At 32.0% G+C, this 18,558-nt stretch overlaps 1 protein-coding gene across 8 annotated transcripts in view; it reads right to left on the minus strand.

The window, feature by feature from the left end:
- The window catches only part of LOC118065108 (latrophilin Cirl-like), a 101,505-nt gene that overhangs the window by 47,447 nt on the left and 35,500 nt on the right, over nucleotides 1-18,558 (minus strand). For all 8 annotated transcript variants that reach the window (XM_035080197.1, XM_035080186.1, XM_035080205.1 and 5 more), the window contains one exon: nucleotides 9,093-9,215. In XM_035080197.1, the coding sequence (XP_034936088.1) occupies nucleotides 9,093-9,189 (97 nt within the window). In that variant the 5' untranslated portion in view covers nucleotides 9,190-9,215. The remainder of the gene's footprint in view (nucleotides 1-9,092; nucleotides 9,216-18,558) is intronic.

Raw genomic sequence — 18,558 nt, forward strand, 5'->3', positions numbered from 1 at the left:
GTTAAATTAATGGAATTGACACTGGCATCATACACCATTTACTAAATAGACTATTTCCGTTGAAAATTAAAGAATTTTTATTGATTTAAAAGAAAGTTTATTATCACTAAAATATTTTTAAAAAATGTCTTATCAATTGTATTTGAAAATTCTTCAAAAGTTGATTCAGCAACTAAATAAAAGTTGACAGTCAATAAATGCATTGCTTTTAGTCTGATATATGATATTTTCAATTCATGAGAAATTCATGATAGTGATTCATGACAATGGAAAGAAGCCCAAGAGTAACGCATCTGAACTTCTCCAAATTGCTTTAAAGTGAATGTATTTATGTGTATATAAATAGATATATATGTACTGTTATGTATTGATAAGATTTATTGTTGGATACTCTAATTTTGATTAAACTAAATCGACAGATAGATGAAATCTAACACTAGATGAGTATGAGAACAAAAAGCAAGCAGTGCTCCTATCAATGTTATATATTGCAAATAAATCAATCACGGTTTTACCTCGGTTCATTTCATTCCGATTTCATTCTGTGACAAGTTTCTACCCTCACCAACTTTTTCTTCAACTCCACCGACTACACTTGATCGGGGGATAAAGAATGAATTGGCGTTGGTCTTTAACGTAAAATTGAAAATCTAGATTTATTTTCATTACTATTTCAGTTAATTTTTCGAATCTTTGCCATCACCTTTTTTAGACTGTTCTCAAAATCTCATTCTTTTAAATGAAAAAAAAAGACCTACTTTTTATCAAAGTTAAAATTAAAATGAAATTTTTATGTAAAATAAATCAAATGTTATGTTTGTTTGATTTTTTGAGAGGAAAAGGTGATGTAACTTTTAGGGAAAAATCTCTGCTGAGTATCTTGACGGAAATTATCAAGAGTTGAGAGTTTGAATTGTAATTGGTACGGAAGAGAAGATTAACTCAGCAGTATAATTAGCAAGGAACTATCTCGGTGTATTTACGTGGAGTGAATTGTATATATCACGGTTGCGATTGATCCCCATGGTATCACCAGATGCACTTACACAAAGAGCTCACTAAGTTCTTACCAATCTGGCGTCAGAACACATCACAATTTAGCGATGCTCTTGAGAACACACTTTAATGTATATCAGGCACATATTTATTCAAAATATATATATCTACCTAAAGTCTCGAGCAAGATTGTTTGTCTCAGGATTTCAAATAACAAACAAGTTTGTTCAAGTTTGATGCAAAAGCTTCGATTTCATATCTTAAATCTGCTTGGCACAGCTCAAGTGTGCATTTGACTTTCGAGAAAAGTGATTTGCAGCTGAATAAATCTACCTGGGACTTTGAAAAGAATAGAAGTTTTAACCATTTGAATCGTGTGCAGAGCTTTTATCAATACAAAGAAAAGAAAAAGAAAAAAATGAGAGCTTTCAGATATACCCTCTCCATTTCCCACTTTTTTGTGTTGACGACAATTGTAAAAAATCGATAGTTCTTGCCCAATTCAAGAACTAATGGTTTCATATAGAAAATGTATTGCTATTTTGAAGAAAAAAAAAATGTGACTAGTATTTTATTCAGTTTAATGAAGGCATAACAATGATTTTTTCCTACATGTGAACTGTAGGAATAGAAGAGACCTACTTAAGAACACAGGATATTTATGTAGAAAGTGGACCATTTGTTTGTGCATCAAAGGGAAACAAGTCAAGAGTCATTTGAACCTATGTGTTAGGCTTAGAATTTCCCTTTGAGAATTAGTATTTATTCAAAGAAATGCCGGGTTAGTTTTCTAGCATAATATTGGATTATGCTACAACCTTTCTTATTGTAATTATTATTATAAATTATTTATTCCCATAAAAAAATATTTTATTTTCCCACGTTTTTTAACAAACTTGGATATACTTTTATAAAAATAAATTCAAGTCTGGGAAATTGATTAGAAAAAATGATGTCTGCAGAGTTTAATGCTTATCATTTTTGTCTGTTTTATTTTTTTTTGAAGAATAATTTTTCTCAAGGATCTCTGACACGTCATGGTGAAGATCTGTAGCTTCTGTTTTCGTCTTTCTTTATAAACTAACCTCTAAAAGTTCGTGCCGAAAGATAATAAATGATGATTTGTCGTAGTGCACACCCTAAAAGATGGGAAAAAGTTGTCGCCTTTTTCCTGAGCATTTTGTCTGTGGCTTTTTAAGTGTTATATAAGTCTTGAAGAGAAAGACAAAAAATATTTCAAGCGTAGTGACAAAGATAAAAAGAGAATTTGACGATGTTGCATCCACTTGAGTAACATTCCTTGAACTCTGGAAAGCAGTCGTCGAACAGTAGTGTGTTTGGAGGAAATTCAAGAGCTTCACGTTGTATACAATATCTCGTAGTGAATGTTAGGGCTGTTCAAGTTGAAACTTGTCAAGTACCATAACCAGTAACACAATTTATTTTCAATATTATTTTCAGAATTTTCAGATAAAATTATCTACAATTGACACAATAACAACTGTTACAGCAAATACAATACAAGTAATTGGATTTTCACTCTTTTCCCAGAGATCATCAATAAAATAATAATAATATTATTCACTTATTTTTGATGTCTCCATTGAATTTATTTACTGTAAAAATTCAAAAATGTAACAACCTGGAATATTACTTTCTTTACGTGCTGTTATGAATGAAGGATTAAATTAAAGGGGTAGAAATGAGTGACGGCTACTTAGATTATAGTACATACATGAACAATAATGTAAGCGAACAAGAGAGTTGTAGGGACAAGGATATCAATAACATTACGTACTAGGGACGACGAAATACATATCGCTAGACGCAATCTCCGCCTGCATGAGGGGTGTCCCTTTACACGACCACCCACTTTTACTTGTCCCTTTTCGTCTCGGGTCCCAGGAGTCGCATTGTCTAGATTATACCAGAAGTTGTCTAGAGTCGACCAACCTCCAAGAACCTCCAGTGAGAGTCGAGACATTGTAATTATGTATTCTCGTTGCTCACATCTGGAACTTGGTTGTCAGGGTGTTGGGGATGCAGTCACTGTGGTCTCCCCAGAGAGTTGCAAGCTTTTACAACGGTCACCCTTATTCGACTACCGCTGCGAAATTCATTGTCTACTCTTGCTTTTTTTACACTAAACAGTATAACTTACGTTGTATATCATTGTAATTATATTTATGATAATTTGTCATTTTCTAAGATTATTTTTTTTATGAAAATTACTTTTGTTGGTAGTTGAAAATATTTTCTGGCCACATGCAAGTGAAGGGAAATTAAAGTTTCCGGAATTTAAGTTATTGAAAAATCAATTCGTGGAATATGCAGAGTGTGAGTTTCATATATAGGATTTATCTTGAACGAAGGGTACTTGCGATCTGAAGGGGTTGGGTCGGAGTTTTCTATCTCGAGATGTACAAAGAGGGTTCGGTTGGATTGAAAAAAGTGTATGTAGAATAGGTATATAAAGATAACACACATGTGGCTATATACATGTATTCCCTATAAGAGGAATGAGGTATAGAGAGTTGGTGAAGGTACAGAAAGAGGGAGATCCACCCCGATGAGAGTGCTCGGCTGAGGCTTTTGCAAGGGACTCTACGATGAGGGTGACTGCCTTGACACGCGCCGATCGATTCGCCAGACGGGAAACAAGTATCTCGTCGTAAAACGGAGCTTATCCCACAAAATTCTAATATTTATTCATACCCTTGGCAGCGGTTGCGATCGGCGAGGCGGAAAAGCGTTCTTAAAATCCCTAGGGAACGGAAAGTGGATCGAAAGATCACCCTTTCTGTCAACTTACATTATGAAGGGATATACAATGATCGTACGTAGATATAAGATGGACGCAAGCAGTGCTAAAGAAAAAATATAAGAAAAATCTCAAGCATCTTCTTTTTTCTTTCCTTTATAAATTTTTTATTTATCACAAGAAAACTCTTCGTTTAAATACTATTTACCTTGGAATAAATTAAACAAGATAAATAAAACATTTTTGTTTCGGAGTAAAAAAGAGAGAGATACAAAAAGTTTGATGTTATAATTAAATTTTTGAAACGATTTATGTATAAATATGTACAAATATACTTAGAGAATAAATTTTTTTAGATGAAAAACTAAAAGAGTAAAAGAGGAAGAAAAGTGAAGGAATCACAGAGAAGAATTTATGAGGATGGGAATGAAATAAAATGAAAAAAAGTGCTTGAGTTGAAAAAGACCATGGAAGAAGACATGGTGCGCTTGCTAAGTGGTCCCAACTCAAATCTATCTGCACCTTTTCCTGACTCAGCAAACCTCTAGCTTCCGTAACCCGGTAATAAACTTCCGTGCTGCTCGTTCCAATCTGTCGACCGGTCTAGTGTACATCCGGGTGATGTATATACTTTCAACGATGGCAACGTCAAAAGTTTAGATCCTTGTCTAACAAAATTGACTTTCAGCTTATCGCTGTCAATTACCTTATACTTCGCGTGGGTCTTTGAAGTTAAGCAAATTTCCGTGACTAAAAACATGACCGAAAAACTATTAAAGTGTTTATATTTGTATGAAAAAAAAAAAGGCACTGAGCAAAAATAAAAGTGATAATCTATTTCATTTATGATGAAAAGAGCAGTTGGAATAAAAAAAAAAATATAGACATCATATAAATTCCAATGAAATAATATAATGACTCGTCTGTCAAAATTATTTTCTTCACTATTAATAAATAGTTTATTATATAAAAAGCAAAATGGACTATTTTTACAGTTATATCATTCAATGAAAATAAAATAAATGGCTTTTACACTAAAAGTTTTAATAATAGAGGCTTTCATAATAATATTTCTAAAAATACAATTTTGATAATAAAATTAAGGTAATCAAACTATTGTCAATATTGTATGACCTCTTTAAATGATTAATGTGAATTTTGTTTTACTGCCTAGATAAAGTCAAATTCCAATAATAATTACTTATGATACAAATGATGTATCTAGTCTAGATGAAAAATAAAAATAACAATAGGTTCATCAAGAGGGGCGAGGTGGGGTAGAGTGAGGTGAAAAACTGGAGAGAAGAGATAAAAGGTAATAGAGAGAAGGATAAATGAAGAGGGATGGTGTGGATCATGTTCCAAACAGTTTGATAGGTGTCAGTGAAAGCTATAGACAAGTAGATGACGGAAGTCAAGCGAACAAAACATGGTCCAGTGATGATGTCCACCTTAATATCCATCAACGCAATGGGAGATAACACATTGGTAGCAGATAGAAGCACCTCATTTTCTTCCTCTCGTCTACGTCTCTCAGAACAATCGGTCAGCCCATCCCTTGTCAAGCACTCAGAGCGATTATCGCCTCCCATTTCTGTCTCTAACCGGACTCTCCTCCGACTGTGTCGTCTTTGTCCGACGCGACTATCGACTACGTCACTCGCTATAAATGGATACCCTTCATTAATTGAAAGACATCTTTAGAAAGAAACTGATTACTCCACCACTGGCGATACGATTTATTCTCTTTTGAGATTCAGTTAATTGCATTGTTTGCTATTTATCTTTCACGCTGTTTTGTTCGTTTATCGGTATTGTTTCTATTTCACTGAATCACGAACAGTAATTCTGAAAGATTCACGTAAATTGCTACACACCAATGACGAAAGAATGTTTTTTCCCAAACAATTGAGCTTAATCTGAAAACACGAAAAGGTCGGAACTTTTGCTGACTACGTGAGCTTTGACATGCACATTTTGTGTATAGGATCTGATCCAACTGCAAAAGTGGATGATAATGATGACAATGGTTTCGAGTTTGAATGTATTCTCTTCCAGAGATTCTATCAATATAAATGGTATATACAGTTTATTGAGATAAATTATATTTTTAAGCGAAAATTTATCGTATATAAGTAAAATAAATTTAGTAACAAGTTCGATTAAAGCCGAATAGCCAGCTTGTACGAACACGAGGCAATTATCGTAAGTGGCGTAAATCCAAGGTGCTTAAGGACTCTCAAGCGTGAATAAATCGTCTGTGTAACTATCAAGTTCACTGGGATAATGGGTGGCTAAGGGAAGCCTAGTTTGGTTCGAGGATCAGCAAGTATCCTTGATAGAGTTATATAGATATATATATGCACGAGAAATTCAAGAAATAAAATTGAACAAAAAATAGTTGAAAAAGTACCAAGTTTCTGTACTACTTTTTCCAATGGTTTTTCGTTTTTTTCTTTTTTGTCCTCGACTGGTCTCTCGCACTGACACAATTCTCATCTGAAGTGACACAATTTTGTTTTTGGAATTTTAACGTTCGTTCTAGATTTTTTTTTTTCTGTTTGTTTATCAGAAAACTGAAAATACCATCGATGAATCTTTCAACGTAACAATAACAATTCGTTGATAAAAAAAAAAATAGTGTTGATTGAAAAGGGTTTTTAAAAAAAAAAAAATTTTTTTCTGATTAAATTAGAATATCATTTTTTTTTTTCAAAGCAATTATTGCAAAGTTGAAAACGATAAGTTTAAATTCCTGATAAAAAGGTTGAATGCGATTTCTCTCCACAACGATTCCCGAACTCTCAACTATTTCTTGAAGCTTTTCTTGAATCGGCCATTATACACCTTTTTATCGGTAAGACCTTTCTCGCGTTCAGTTAGAAGCAGTTAACACGCTCCAAAAAGTAAAGTCGAACGTAATCTATTAAATAGATAACGCCATGCTTCTAACGCTCAAGAAGAAAACCTCTATATATCTTTTCCGCGGATTCGCTTGAGCACGAACTTACTCAGTCTTCAGTATTCCTTTGGGAGAAAGGGTGAGTGAGTGCAAAAGGAATGAGCCAAGAGTGTTAAAGAAGGAATAACCGTTGAAAAGAAACTATAAAACGACTATTTCAATGACCGAAAAATGGGGATAAATAATAGTTGAAGTCAGATACGTGTGTTTGAAGTATATATATATATATATATACTGCACGTGCATGTACGTGAAGAAGTTAAAAAAAGTATGTTACAGAAAATCATGTTGAAAGAATTCATTTTCTTTGCACTATCTTATCGTATAAGTTCTACGAAGTATTAAATGATGAATCATTAAAATTGTCATTAAATCGTAAAAGTAACAAATTTTATCTTGAAAAGAATGATGATTCCTTGAAAATTAAAAGAAAGAAAGATCAAGACAACAACAATATTTTTTATTGTGAGCAGGTTGATTTAGGGAAGTATAGAAGGGTTATAAAAAGATAACAAAAATATATATCTAGAAGAAAGAGTTTTAAGAATGATGGAAAAATAAAAGGAAAGAGTTGGACTTGTCAGGATACCAACTCTTATTCTAGCTTATTCCTGAGTTATTTTTCACTTGGCGTTGAAAAATTGCTGCCACTCCAAAAATCGGAAATCGATTACGCCCACTGTCGAACTGGCACAAGATAACGTGGCTTGTGGATGGTTATAAGAGTGAGTAAGATAGAAAACTGAACTTCAGAAAGAAGAATCCGCTGGCGCGATAAAAAGATCGATTCGTCTGTCGTTTATGCTCAAGATCGCTTGAGATATTCTCCAGCTTTTGGATTTTCTTTTATCGCGAAGGATTTTTTTTTTCATTTTTTTCCCCTTATTTTCTTTTTTATCTTGTAAATCACTTTAAATGTGCTAACGATCAGATCACACTTCAATAACACTGAATCGTCGATAAATGCTTTGCAAATGTAAAATATAATTCTCAACATTTATTTTAAATTAAATATCATTATTACATTATTCGGTACAAAGTTGAATCTTTAGTGATTATTTACTTTGTTTTCTTTGTATGTTTATTCTACAAAGTAATTTAATTTTATAATTTAAAACTCAAACTGTGTATACATAGAAAATTGTATTGACATACATTTATTAAAGAAAAATGATGAGAAAGAAAAATAAAAGTGTTTCTGCAACGCGTATCTATACACCCAACGGCGTAAATTCTGATGATCTCGACAACTTCAGAGAAAAGTTGGCTACTGACACGCGAGAATCAAATTAGTAACGTTTTACTTGTTATAAACAAAGAAGTAAAGATAAAAATGTATTTTAAAAAACAGAAAAAAATATTATTCAAACAGAACACGTACTCTCTGTCGATTAATTTCTCTTTGATAAAATACCGACTCAAAAGAATGTTTTTTTTCTTGCCTTTAAACTTATTTCTTCTAAACTGATAAATAATTCACTAATAATATTTATTGATCAATTTAATTTGTTATCTTTTGATAATTAGCTGTTAAAAGCGCTGTTAAATTTACGTTGAAATAAATAGAAACAATATGAGAGGAAGTAATATCTGATTGCTGTAATGAGACTTAATATTGTACCTAACACAAATCTCAGAGAACTTGAACCTGATAAAGCAAGGAAAATGTCATAAAGATCTAGAAGGGTGGTGTTGAAGAGGGAATAAGATTCAAAGCGAGAGCAAACACCAGTCATGTCACAGATTTGACGCAGCGACGTATATAATTATTGCGAGGAAATATATATATATATATATATACAATATAAATATATACACAGCTATATATATATATATATGTATATATATATAATGAAGAAATAAAAGCCTTTATTTCGATACCTTTCTCTCTTCCACTTTCTATCTCTACACACCACCACACCTTTTGATTTGCTTTGGATGACTATCCATCTTATTCTACTTTACACTCTCTTCGTATATTTTCATCTTCGATCGCAATTCGATCCCCATGGATTCACTTGAGCAGCTTGCTCGTTAATGTTCTTGATTTTTTACTCTTTTTTTTTTTTTTAAATTTATGTCTTCGAGTGCATTCCTTTAAAGATGAATTTATAAAAAGGATGAAATTTATTTTTCTCTAGTATCGTAAGTCATTGACGTGAAAAAAATCCGACATATTTTAAATATTACTTCAAAAATCATTTTTGAGTAGAAAAAGAAAATAAAATGATACATTTTATCGAAAGGAGTTTTTATCGATAAAAGTGTGATTTTGTTTAAATGTAAATGGGAAGTAATGTAACTGTTTTTTTGTGAAATAATCCAAGACATAAGATTTTCTCGGGCGATGGAAAATAAAACGAGTTGACATACCTCCATCTCTCGCGGCGAGGATACAATCGCTGATGAAGAGCCAGGCAAGGATAAATCCGCCAAGAAGGCCTCTCCGCCGACCCTTGCCGCACTCCATGGTGAGGCCTCTAGCTTCGACTACGCCTAAAAATCAGAAAAAAAAAGTAATTCATTATTGATATTGAAATAAAAATGTATTTAATCCTAGTGTTAAACTTAGTTAATGTAATTATAATTATCGCGGAAACAGGTAGCAATTCCAGCGAGAAAGACAATGATAATTGAATGTTAAGTTGTAGTAGGAATAGATTGTGAGGAAATGGCGTGTACGTACAGCTGAGGTAGCTGTTTCTGTGTAGTATAACTATGTGCTGCACTCGCTAAAGCTCAACGCATTACGCATAATTAATCCAACGATAGTATCAGAAACCGCAGGATCGTCGATAGGATACGTTGACTATTTAGTCCTTACTCTCTTACTCACACATGGACATGTTTATATACATTCTTTCCTTTCTTTTCCTGATGCTGTCTCACTTTTCAGCGACGCTCGCACGGATGAGAAATGAAAAATCGTGCGAATGGATGCAGCCCCGAGGCACATTCTTCTATCATCAAAGCTTCTTTCGCTTCCTTCTGAGGAGAAAGAGCTAGAAAGAAAGAGGATGAGGTGATGGTGAAGCCTTGCATGGTCTCAAGTTGCGCGAGGGCGCATCGATATGTATACTTATACGCGCTCGATCCATATCATGCTCACGCAAGTCTATGTATATACACACTCGTATTAGACACATACACACGTGAAAAAGACAAACGTTCCGACTCAATGTGCTGCTTGTTGAGATTCTCGAGAACTCGACTCTTTACTTGCTAGGCATAGCACCCATTATAAGATATACGAAGAATAAGCATGGATATACGTGCTCGTAATGAGTCACTGCATCTCTCTGTGTATATGAAATAGGCATGTCATTATATTCAGAAATATATCTCGTGGCTATAACATTGTCGCTTTTCACTTTGAGGTAAATTATTGTATACCAACATGCCAAGTTAATAATGGCTTTTGTTATCAGACAGATAAAATCAGTGAAGAAATTAAATAACCAATGACCACAGAGAGTATTAATCATCCTAATCTCAAGACTTTATCCTTCTTTTTTTAGACTCATCTAATTGCTTGATACGATTATTGATAATCTCGGAATTTCAGTATCTTTTTTTGGGGTTTAAGTCATTCTCATCAGCCTTCAATTTTCTTCAATGTAATTAGGGAGAATAATAATGATTGACAAATTCAATTACAATTAGTGATTATGTTGAACACATTAGAGCTCAAGAATGCAGCCAATTATCATGGTATAAAGCTATAAAGAAAAAAAAAAGGAAAAATAAGAGAGGGAGAAATGGTATGAGTGTGTGTTCTTGATGAAACTAGTCTCGTGGATAGAACCAATTTGAAACGGGTAATGGTGCTATTATAACGCTGCGTCGGAACTTCATTTGTCGAACAAAAGACTACGAGAATTAACGCTTATATGTTAGAGATGTGTGTGTTCTTGTTTTCTATAGTTCTACATCATTTACATACTGTCTCTACTCTTCTTCTTATTCTTCTTCACAATTAGTGATATTCGTAAATTATATGAATGCCACATTATCTCACGATAAATTTATCTAATTTTATACCACGCTAATCTACATTTATTTTAAAAAAAAAATTGTTTCCAAGTATTTTTAATTCATTTATTAAATAAAAAAAAAAATATTTCAAAAGCTTGTTTTTATTGTTATAAAAGCCATCAGAAAATGTTACATATCAAAATTTTTTTTTTGTTTGTTTTATTGAAAAGTTTTTCTCCAAACATGAACAACAAACTGGTTTTTCTAAAAGTTCTTCACTAACGACTATATTACGAGTAGTGGCGATTAAAAGTAAGCAAAAATTTCTCTTTGTATTATAAATTTTTCTCGTCAAGTGTGTTATTTATACAACTCTCTATATAGTAGATAGAGTAATAAAGCTGAAGGTTTGCGTAACATTAAACTTTAAATTATCTCACGATAAATATGTCAACGGATTTAACTGCTGAACTCGACATATTACCCATATTTTACTGAATTTAATTGCAACATACATACGAATGGATTAAAATGAAAAAAAAAAAAGCTTCTGTATAATTATCATTTGAACTTTTTTATAAAAGACGACTTCTTAACCCATATCCTGTTCTCGTTATAACATATATAATTTTAAAAAATGAACAACTTCATTAGGCTGTCTACTGGTGACTCCTCTTTAACATTGTTGCTTTTATAAAAATAAAGTTTTGCGTGACAGAAATTGGTGACATCGGAAACGCGGTGTACACTGTATGCATTCCGTTATGTGACACAGGCTTCCGCGGCTTCTACACTCAGTTGCTTTGAGGTCACGCGAGTGTCTCACGTCGTGCATCAGATATTCATGTCCAAATCTGAATAAATTCAAGGCTATTCATCAAAATCACATCGTGCTATCACACCTCTTGAATTAGTTATGAAAAAATACATCATTCAAGGACACTCACATCTTTTCAAAGAAATATTTAATTAGACATCTTTTTATTCTAGTTTTTTACACACACTTGCTTCCTAACTAAAAACTTGAATAATTTTATGAAATTATTTTAATTTCGATAGTAATTTATATGAATTATTACTAGGCATTTAAAAATATATCTAATAATTTTAGTGATAGCAAGACAAAATTTATTTTACAAATTGGAGTATAAATAAGTCAATAAATATACTTTAGGTACATGTCTCGAAAATATCCCTCAGCCCTATTTGCGAATTTAGCGATTTATTAAATTTACTTAAATTTAAGGCCGTATGAGGGACGGCGGAGTTCTTGTTGGACTACGATGAGTATGGGTACGTCTAGGAAAATAATAATTAAAAATATTGCGATAGCTCAAGTGGTAAAGCATCTAACGCGGAAACTTGGGGGATCCAGGTTCGAGTCCTGGTTGCATTACTTTTTTCCGAAAAACGTGCCTATACAAAACTGTGTAGATGGGATGGGGGGAGGGATTCTACACAATTACCATATTATTACTAGACATTGAAAAATATATCGAATAATTTTAGTGATAGCAAGACAAAATTTATTTTACAAATTGGAGTATAAATAATTCGATAAATATACTTTATTTATACTCATTCTAGTCTTTCATGGTTTATTGAAAAATCTAAAAAGTTAAAAGTGCTTTTATTGTGTTGTTCTAGAAACTTTTTATCTCATTCAACTTTAGCTTGTTATCGATTGACTTTAAGATGTTTTGGTCGACATGCTAATCTATGAAACTTTATAAAAATTTATTTTATTATGAAAACTTTTAGACTATGATTATTAATTACTAGACTATTATTAATTAACAAAACTTTAGGATAATATGTATGATGAAAATTAGAGAAACAAGAGCACACCATCTCCATTCAGCCAAGAAAAGTACTCTTCTTCATGAAAGCAACTTCTCACCCTCATACATCTCCTATACATCCAACTCGGCATCGATGCTAACTTTCGAGGAGGTTGGGCTAAAGTTTACACGACACGAACGGCAGGTGTTATTTGCTCTAGCAAGTTAGATAGAACTCGTCGAAGCCCTCCTTCAACCCTTTCTCCTTGAATCCCCTTTATATCCTCATTCCTCGTCAACAACGACGAGGGTGCACCGATCCTCCTTCACTTACACACGCGATCGAAGACTTTAACAACTTACGGATATTTAGTTTTGGATTATCGACAAACCCATTTGTTAAAATTGAAAATCTTTACGACTTACTGAATGAGTTCTTGGTAAAAAAAAAAAAAAATATACATGAGTTATTATTATTTCATTTTACATTAAGGAAATGGAATTGGAAATTCTAAATAAAAATCACAAAACTAATATTCAATTCAATCTATTTATAAGTCAACTTTTTATACTATAGACAACTTTTAGTTGACTCTAAATGACAATCAATTGTGTTCAGCATACTTTTAATGAGCAGTCAGCAACAGAAGGTTTTATATAAATATTTTGTTATGATGAGTTGAAAAAAAAAAAAAAAGAAAATCAATGAAGAGTAATTAAATACCAGTGAGATATTTGAAAAAATTCATTTTTAATTTTTATGAGAGCAAGTCAGTGGATAAATGTAGTCTAGAGGGTGAATAAATCAAAAAAATTGGAGCAAGAATAAATTTAGAATCATGTGAACTCATTTTCATTAGTCTGAAGACAAACGTTTTTAATTAGAAGGAAAAAAATTAATTTAAAAAAATTCATTTCAAAATTCCATAATTTTTCATAAATTTCACTCAAATATTTTGTCATCTTTCATTCATCAGATGAAGTTTAAAGTCGTTGACCCCTTTTTTTTCACTATCATCGACATTTTTAGTATAAAATTAATTAAAATGAGTATCTTTGACTGTCCTCAGAATACCAATTATCTTGGATTTACCTTATAAGATGATAATTGAGAAAAAAGGAAAAAATACCTCAGTAGATGACACTTGAATAAAAATTAGGTTACATCCAAGATTCACACATCAAACTTGCGCTCATAAATATTTTCCTTCCTAGTTTATTGATATCATATTTTCTGATATATAGTAGACATAAAATGTTTTTTATATTTAAATAAATGACGTTATGTAAATATAATTTTCGTTCTTGCATCTGTTTGCGCACCCTCGAGTATCAGAGTTAGAAAAACAAGGAAAAAATATCGAGAACGCAGAGGAACTTTGCATGAAATATTATGCCATAGACGAGTTTGGTGATATTTTTTTTTGCGAACAAATATTGCATACAGTGATAATAATGAATGTAAAAAAATGTAGCCCGTCTTTTCTGACATTAATCCTATATATTAGCCAACTTGAATTATTTGAAAGGCGATACCTATACGAGTTAAGGTTTCTGAGAAAGTGTGACTGGGCATTGCTTACACGCATACCTAAACCATTAATTACGACTCATTAGGAAAGCAACCGCCATCTGTCCCGGACGGACCGTGAATCACTCTTAATCATTGCATCTAGAAGCCGAGCACGGTAGCTGTCTACCCGTGTCTCACTCCCTTCACTTGTTCTCTTTCGCGCTTACTCGTTCTTGCGCTTCTTAAAGCGATCATGAGAAGGGTTGAAAGACTCACGCATAAGCACGCGAATGTTTCGTACATTTCGACATCCGCGCATCGTCAATGTATGTGTAAATATATGTTTTTGTATACACACATATGTGTGCTAACTTTATTTGCACCACTGTATATTATACATCATCCATGTCGCAAACATTTGTTGGATAAATTAAGTAGATCAGAATGTACCGTTATATTATTCAAGTATGTCAATTACATTTGTACAGTATATTCAAATTATTAAATCATCAAATATGCACTGAGTATATCATTTATGTTGGATTTGAATATATATTTTTATAATTAAAATCAAAATGTTGAGAGAAAATGTATTAATTCCAAAATAGTGATGATGATAATAACTTCAAAATAATTATTTTAACTGAAGAATTAATTGGAAGAAGAAACACTTAGGGATAAAGTTGATAATAATTCACGTGAATTCATCATCAGTCAGAAACTTATATTTACTCGTGGGAATCGAACTCGTTATAAAGTGTAAGGCTACGACTACGTTAAAAACAGTTGCGAATGCCTACAGTTGACGTGCAGAATGCAATTGGAGAACTACAGCTTGAGAAATTCTCTCGACAAATTAGTTTCGTTTGCCTTTCATGAAAAAAGGTTACGAGCCTCTTAGGGATATATGCATGGACATGTACCGTACTACTATACGTTGTGCAGTTTAACTTATTTACCAAGTGAAACAAGACATACACAAATGTGTTGTATCTATAAAGGTTCATACAAATTTGTCTCCGATTGGGATTTATCCAATTCTAATAGAACAAATTGGAGAAAATGTATTCGTTCGAGAAATACGGTCAAGCTTTGAGGTCATTGATTTATTTATAACAAGTTATATATTTCAGTATCATGGATAAAGATGAGCTTAGTAAATATAGATACTTTTTTTTTAGTTTACAGTTACCTGCTAATAGTTCGTCTATGCTTCAATAGTTTATTTTGCCTCGGTTTCATCGTTTTTACTGACAAATGTTACCATGGCAATAGCTGACAAGCTTAAGATAGAAAAAAAAAATCTAAAATCGATAGAGATTGAAGCAAAGAAAAAAAATTTCATCGTTTCTGAGTGATGAAAGTTAATCGCTGCTGAATTTCCCGAGCATCGTTACTGAACCCTCGTACATCCGAGAAGATTCGTAATCCAATTGAATGGTTCGACCATCAGACAAGAACACTAAGAAGTACGTGGTAAGATGAGAAAGGAAAGGATGAAGTAAAAGGAGGAGAGATAGAGAGAGAAATCTTAATGAGAGATCGATTGAGTTTTCTGGAGTAATAGATAAATGTCTGGCATTTTTTGTACTATACTCGATTTTTCTCATCAAATATTTTCAAGAGTTTTTAAAAAATCATTATTTTCTTTTGTTTGTTTGTTTTTTTTTCCCATTTCCCTGAATTCATTAACATTTTTCAAATAGAATAGAATATTTAATTTGCATAAATAAAATGATTAATGAGCATAATTATGATTAATTAATAGACTTGGAATAATAATTGATAGAATATGAAATGAATGTTAGTTATCAATTAATTATAGATTACTTAATCGAGTTTAAAGATTGAATATGTGGGATTATGAGAGAATAATATTATTCGATCATAAAGTATAAAATAATAAAATGTTTATTCTTGACCATTCATCATAAACTTCTCACAATTTTACTTGCAATCATGATGAAAGTCATTCTATTTCAAATAATAACTTCAGATGGAAAAATTTATTATCTGACAAAATGTATTTTACACCAGTGCAGCTGCATATTCATCTTTAAAAAGCAATTATTGAGATCGGTTATCAAAAACATATGTCTTGTCTGGTAATAAACAAGCCCAGATCATATTTTGGAGATGAATTAATACATGTATGTGATTCAGATCCATAAAAATATTTGATTTTATTTTTTTTCCTCTCTCTAAATAAATTTTACTAAAAGTCCATGACAAATAACAACGGATTTTTTAGAATAAAAAAAAAAGGTTAGGTTTAATTGTTAAACAATAAATAGAATACGTTATCGTTATTGTTATGGGTACTTTAATTATAGGAGTAGTATGTCAGAGGTTTATTTTCACACAGCTTCTGTATAAAAATAGGCAGAACAACCCCCGCTAGAGCACAACGGGGGTCACTTGATAGGCACTGAGGATAGGAGCAGAGAGAGAGAGAGAGTGAGAGAGTCGTCGTTTGAGTTACTGTATAGAGAGAAGGTGGAGAGGAAGGGGGTAAATAACGCGAAACGAAGGGGCGAGGGCACGTCAGAGCAGTGATGATTAATATCGTTGCGGCATGCAATCGGATCGAACGTAAACCCTCATACACAAGTTTATCAGCTTATACATATAAGTATGATATTATGATTGTAAGTGTAAATGTGTCCCACTGGCAATAAGAATGAATAAGACCAAGGGAGAGAGTTATTCATTGGGAACGACAGACGTTAAGGAGCTTTGAGGCAGTTAAAAGTCGTCAACAATTTTCTATCTACGCCTTTGAGTCTAACCCCAATTGAAACTTTTCTCTAATCAGTCATGCAAGTTTAGCATTTGCGGACATTTAATTCAATATAATAAACTTTGAACCACCAATCTTTAATAGATAATAATTAATTGGAATGAATAATAGTGTCTAATGACTTTATACTCAAGATTATGATAATAATTAATTCATTTAAATGAAAAATATGCTTTATTATATTTATAAATGAGATACGAGGCATATTTGATTAATAATTTAAATTTTCCTTGCATTTAAAACACTCAATTAAAATCAACTAATTTTGTTTGATGACATTCAACAGCATAGATAATGAATTAAAAAAATTGTTTATATTGTTCCTTGTTTTCCATTTTTATTTGATTAAATATTTTTTGCATTGACTTTTAAACCTAGAGGGGGACTTTTATTGATTAAATTCACTTGATATGAAGGATGGGATAATCAATAGAGAATATTGGGGAGGCATACCAACGGCATAGTTGCATATACGCCATGTGTATATGTAGGTGATGAATATTATGACAACGAGGGAAATATTAATATTATTAATACAATATAGAAGATTAGTAAATGTTTACAATATCAACAAAGTATACAGTATGGAATGAGCAACATTTTGACAACAAACTCTTAAACACATCTGTCCAAGTGATATGCGACAAATGTAAATGTTTATTCTGCATATCTATGAATTTAATTCGCTAAATTATCGACATACTAGTAATGTTCTAATCAGCAAAATTTTCAAGTGCTGAAAAATAATATTTTTATCTTAATATTCAAAGTTAAATTAATTCAACGATGCTGGGAGAATAATAATAAAAATATTCAGTTGGCTTGAAATAACTCAATGTCTCCACTGATGTACTTAGAGTATTGACAAAATTTGGAAACATAAAATGAGCAAGCAATGATAATACTGTTTATTACTATAGTACATCAAATGTACTGAGGGAGTTTACATACCAAGAGACGAGTTGGCACACTAGCACTCCTCTATGGCTGAGAGGGAATATGTATGGGTCCAGAAATGGGTACTACTCGAAGCTAGGACATGAATAATTTTACATAATGTATACTATATAATATACGCTATGTAGGTACTGTGTCTTATGCCTGAAGCTAGGCAGACGATACTATATGTATATTTACTTCAGGCATACTGATATGCAAGAGTCTGTCATATCGAACTAACTACGTCCATCAGGATTATAATCCTATCAACCACATAGAAAATTACAGTATGTTAAAATGACACAGTAAATGTCCAATCTTTCTTTTAAACCCCTATCGCTCATAGGAGAGTGATTTTAATACATTCCTTATTAGGTTTGTCATGCTTTTATATTTTCAATCCATCATGAATATAACGTTGAACATCTTATATAAATTCCTCATTACTTTATCGTTATTTTTGTACCCTCCTTTCATGAATTATTTAAATATCCATTTTATATTTAGTTACTGGAATTGAATTTATATTTAAATATTTCAGTTTTATTATAAAACTCTTCATTAGTATTTATTGTATCAATGGCTCTACTTATTTCTTCGAAGAGTCTTATTGATGCAATAACTGGAGAAGTTATTTATGACAGTTTTGAAGTGTACATTTATTGCAATAAATTTTTATTTATTTCTTAAACTAAAAAAAATTTCAAATATTAAGCATAAAATATAAACTACTTCATAAACTTCACGACAAAATGATCACGTTCAACACCCTTATAATAGGTTTATCGTTCTATTTACAATTGTTAATAATTCAGGAATGATCTAACAATA

The sequence above is a fragment of the Chelonus insularis genome, unplaced genomic scaffold, assembly GCF_013357705.1.
Source record: "Chelonus insularis isolate UGA/USDA-ARS -01 unplaced genomic scaffold, ASM1335770v1 contig_117_pilon, whole genome shotgun sequence".
NCBI lineage: Eukaryota > Metazoa > Arthropoda > Insecta > Hymenoptera > Braconidae > Chelonus > Chelonus insularis.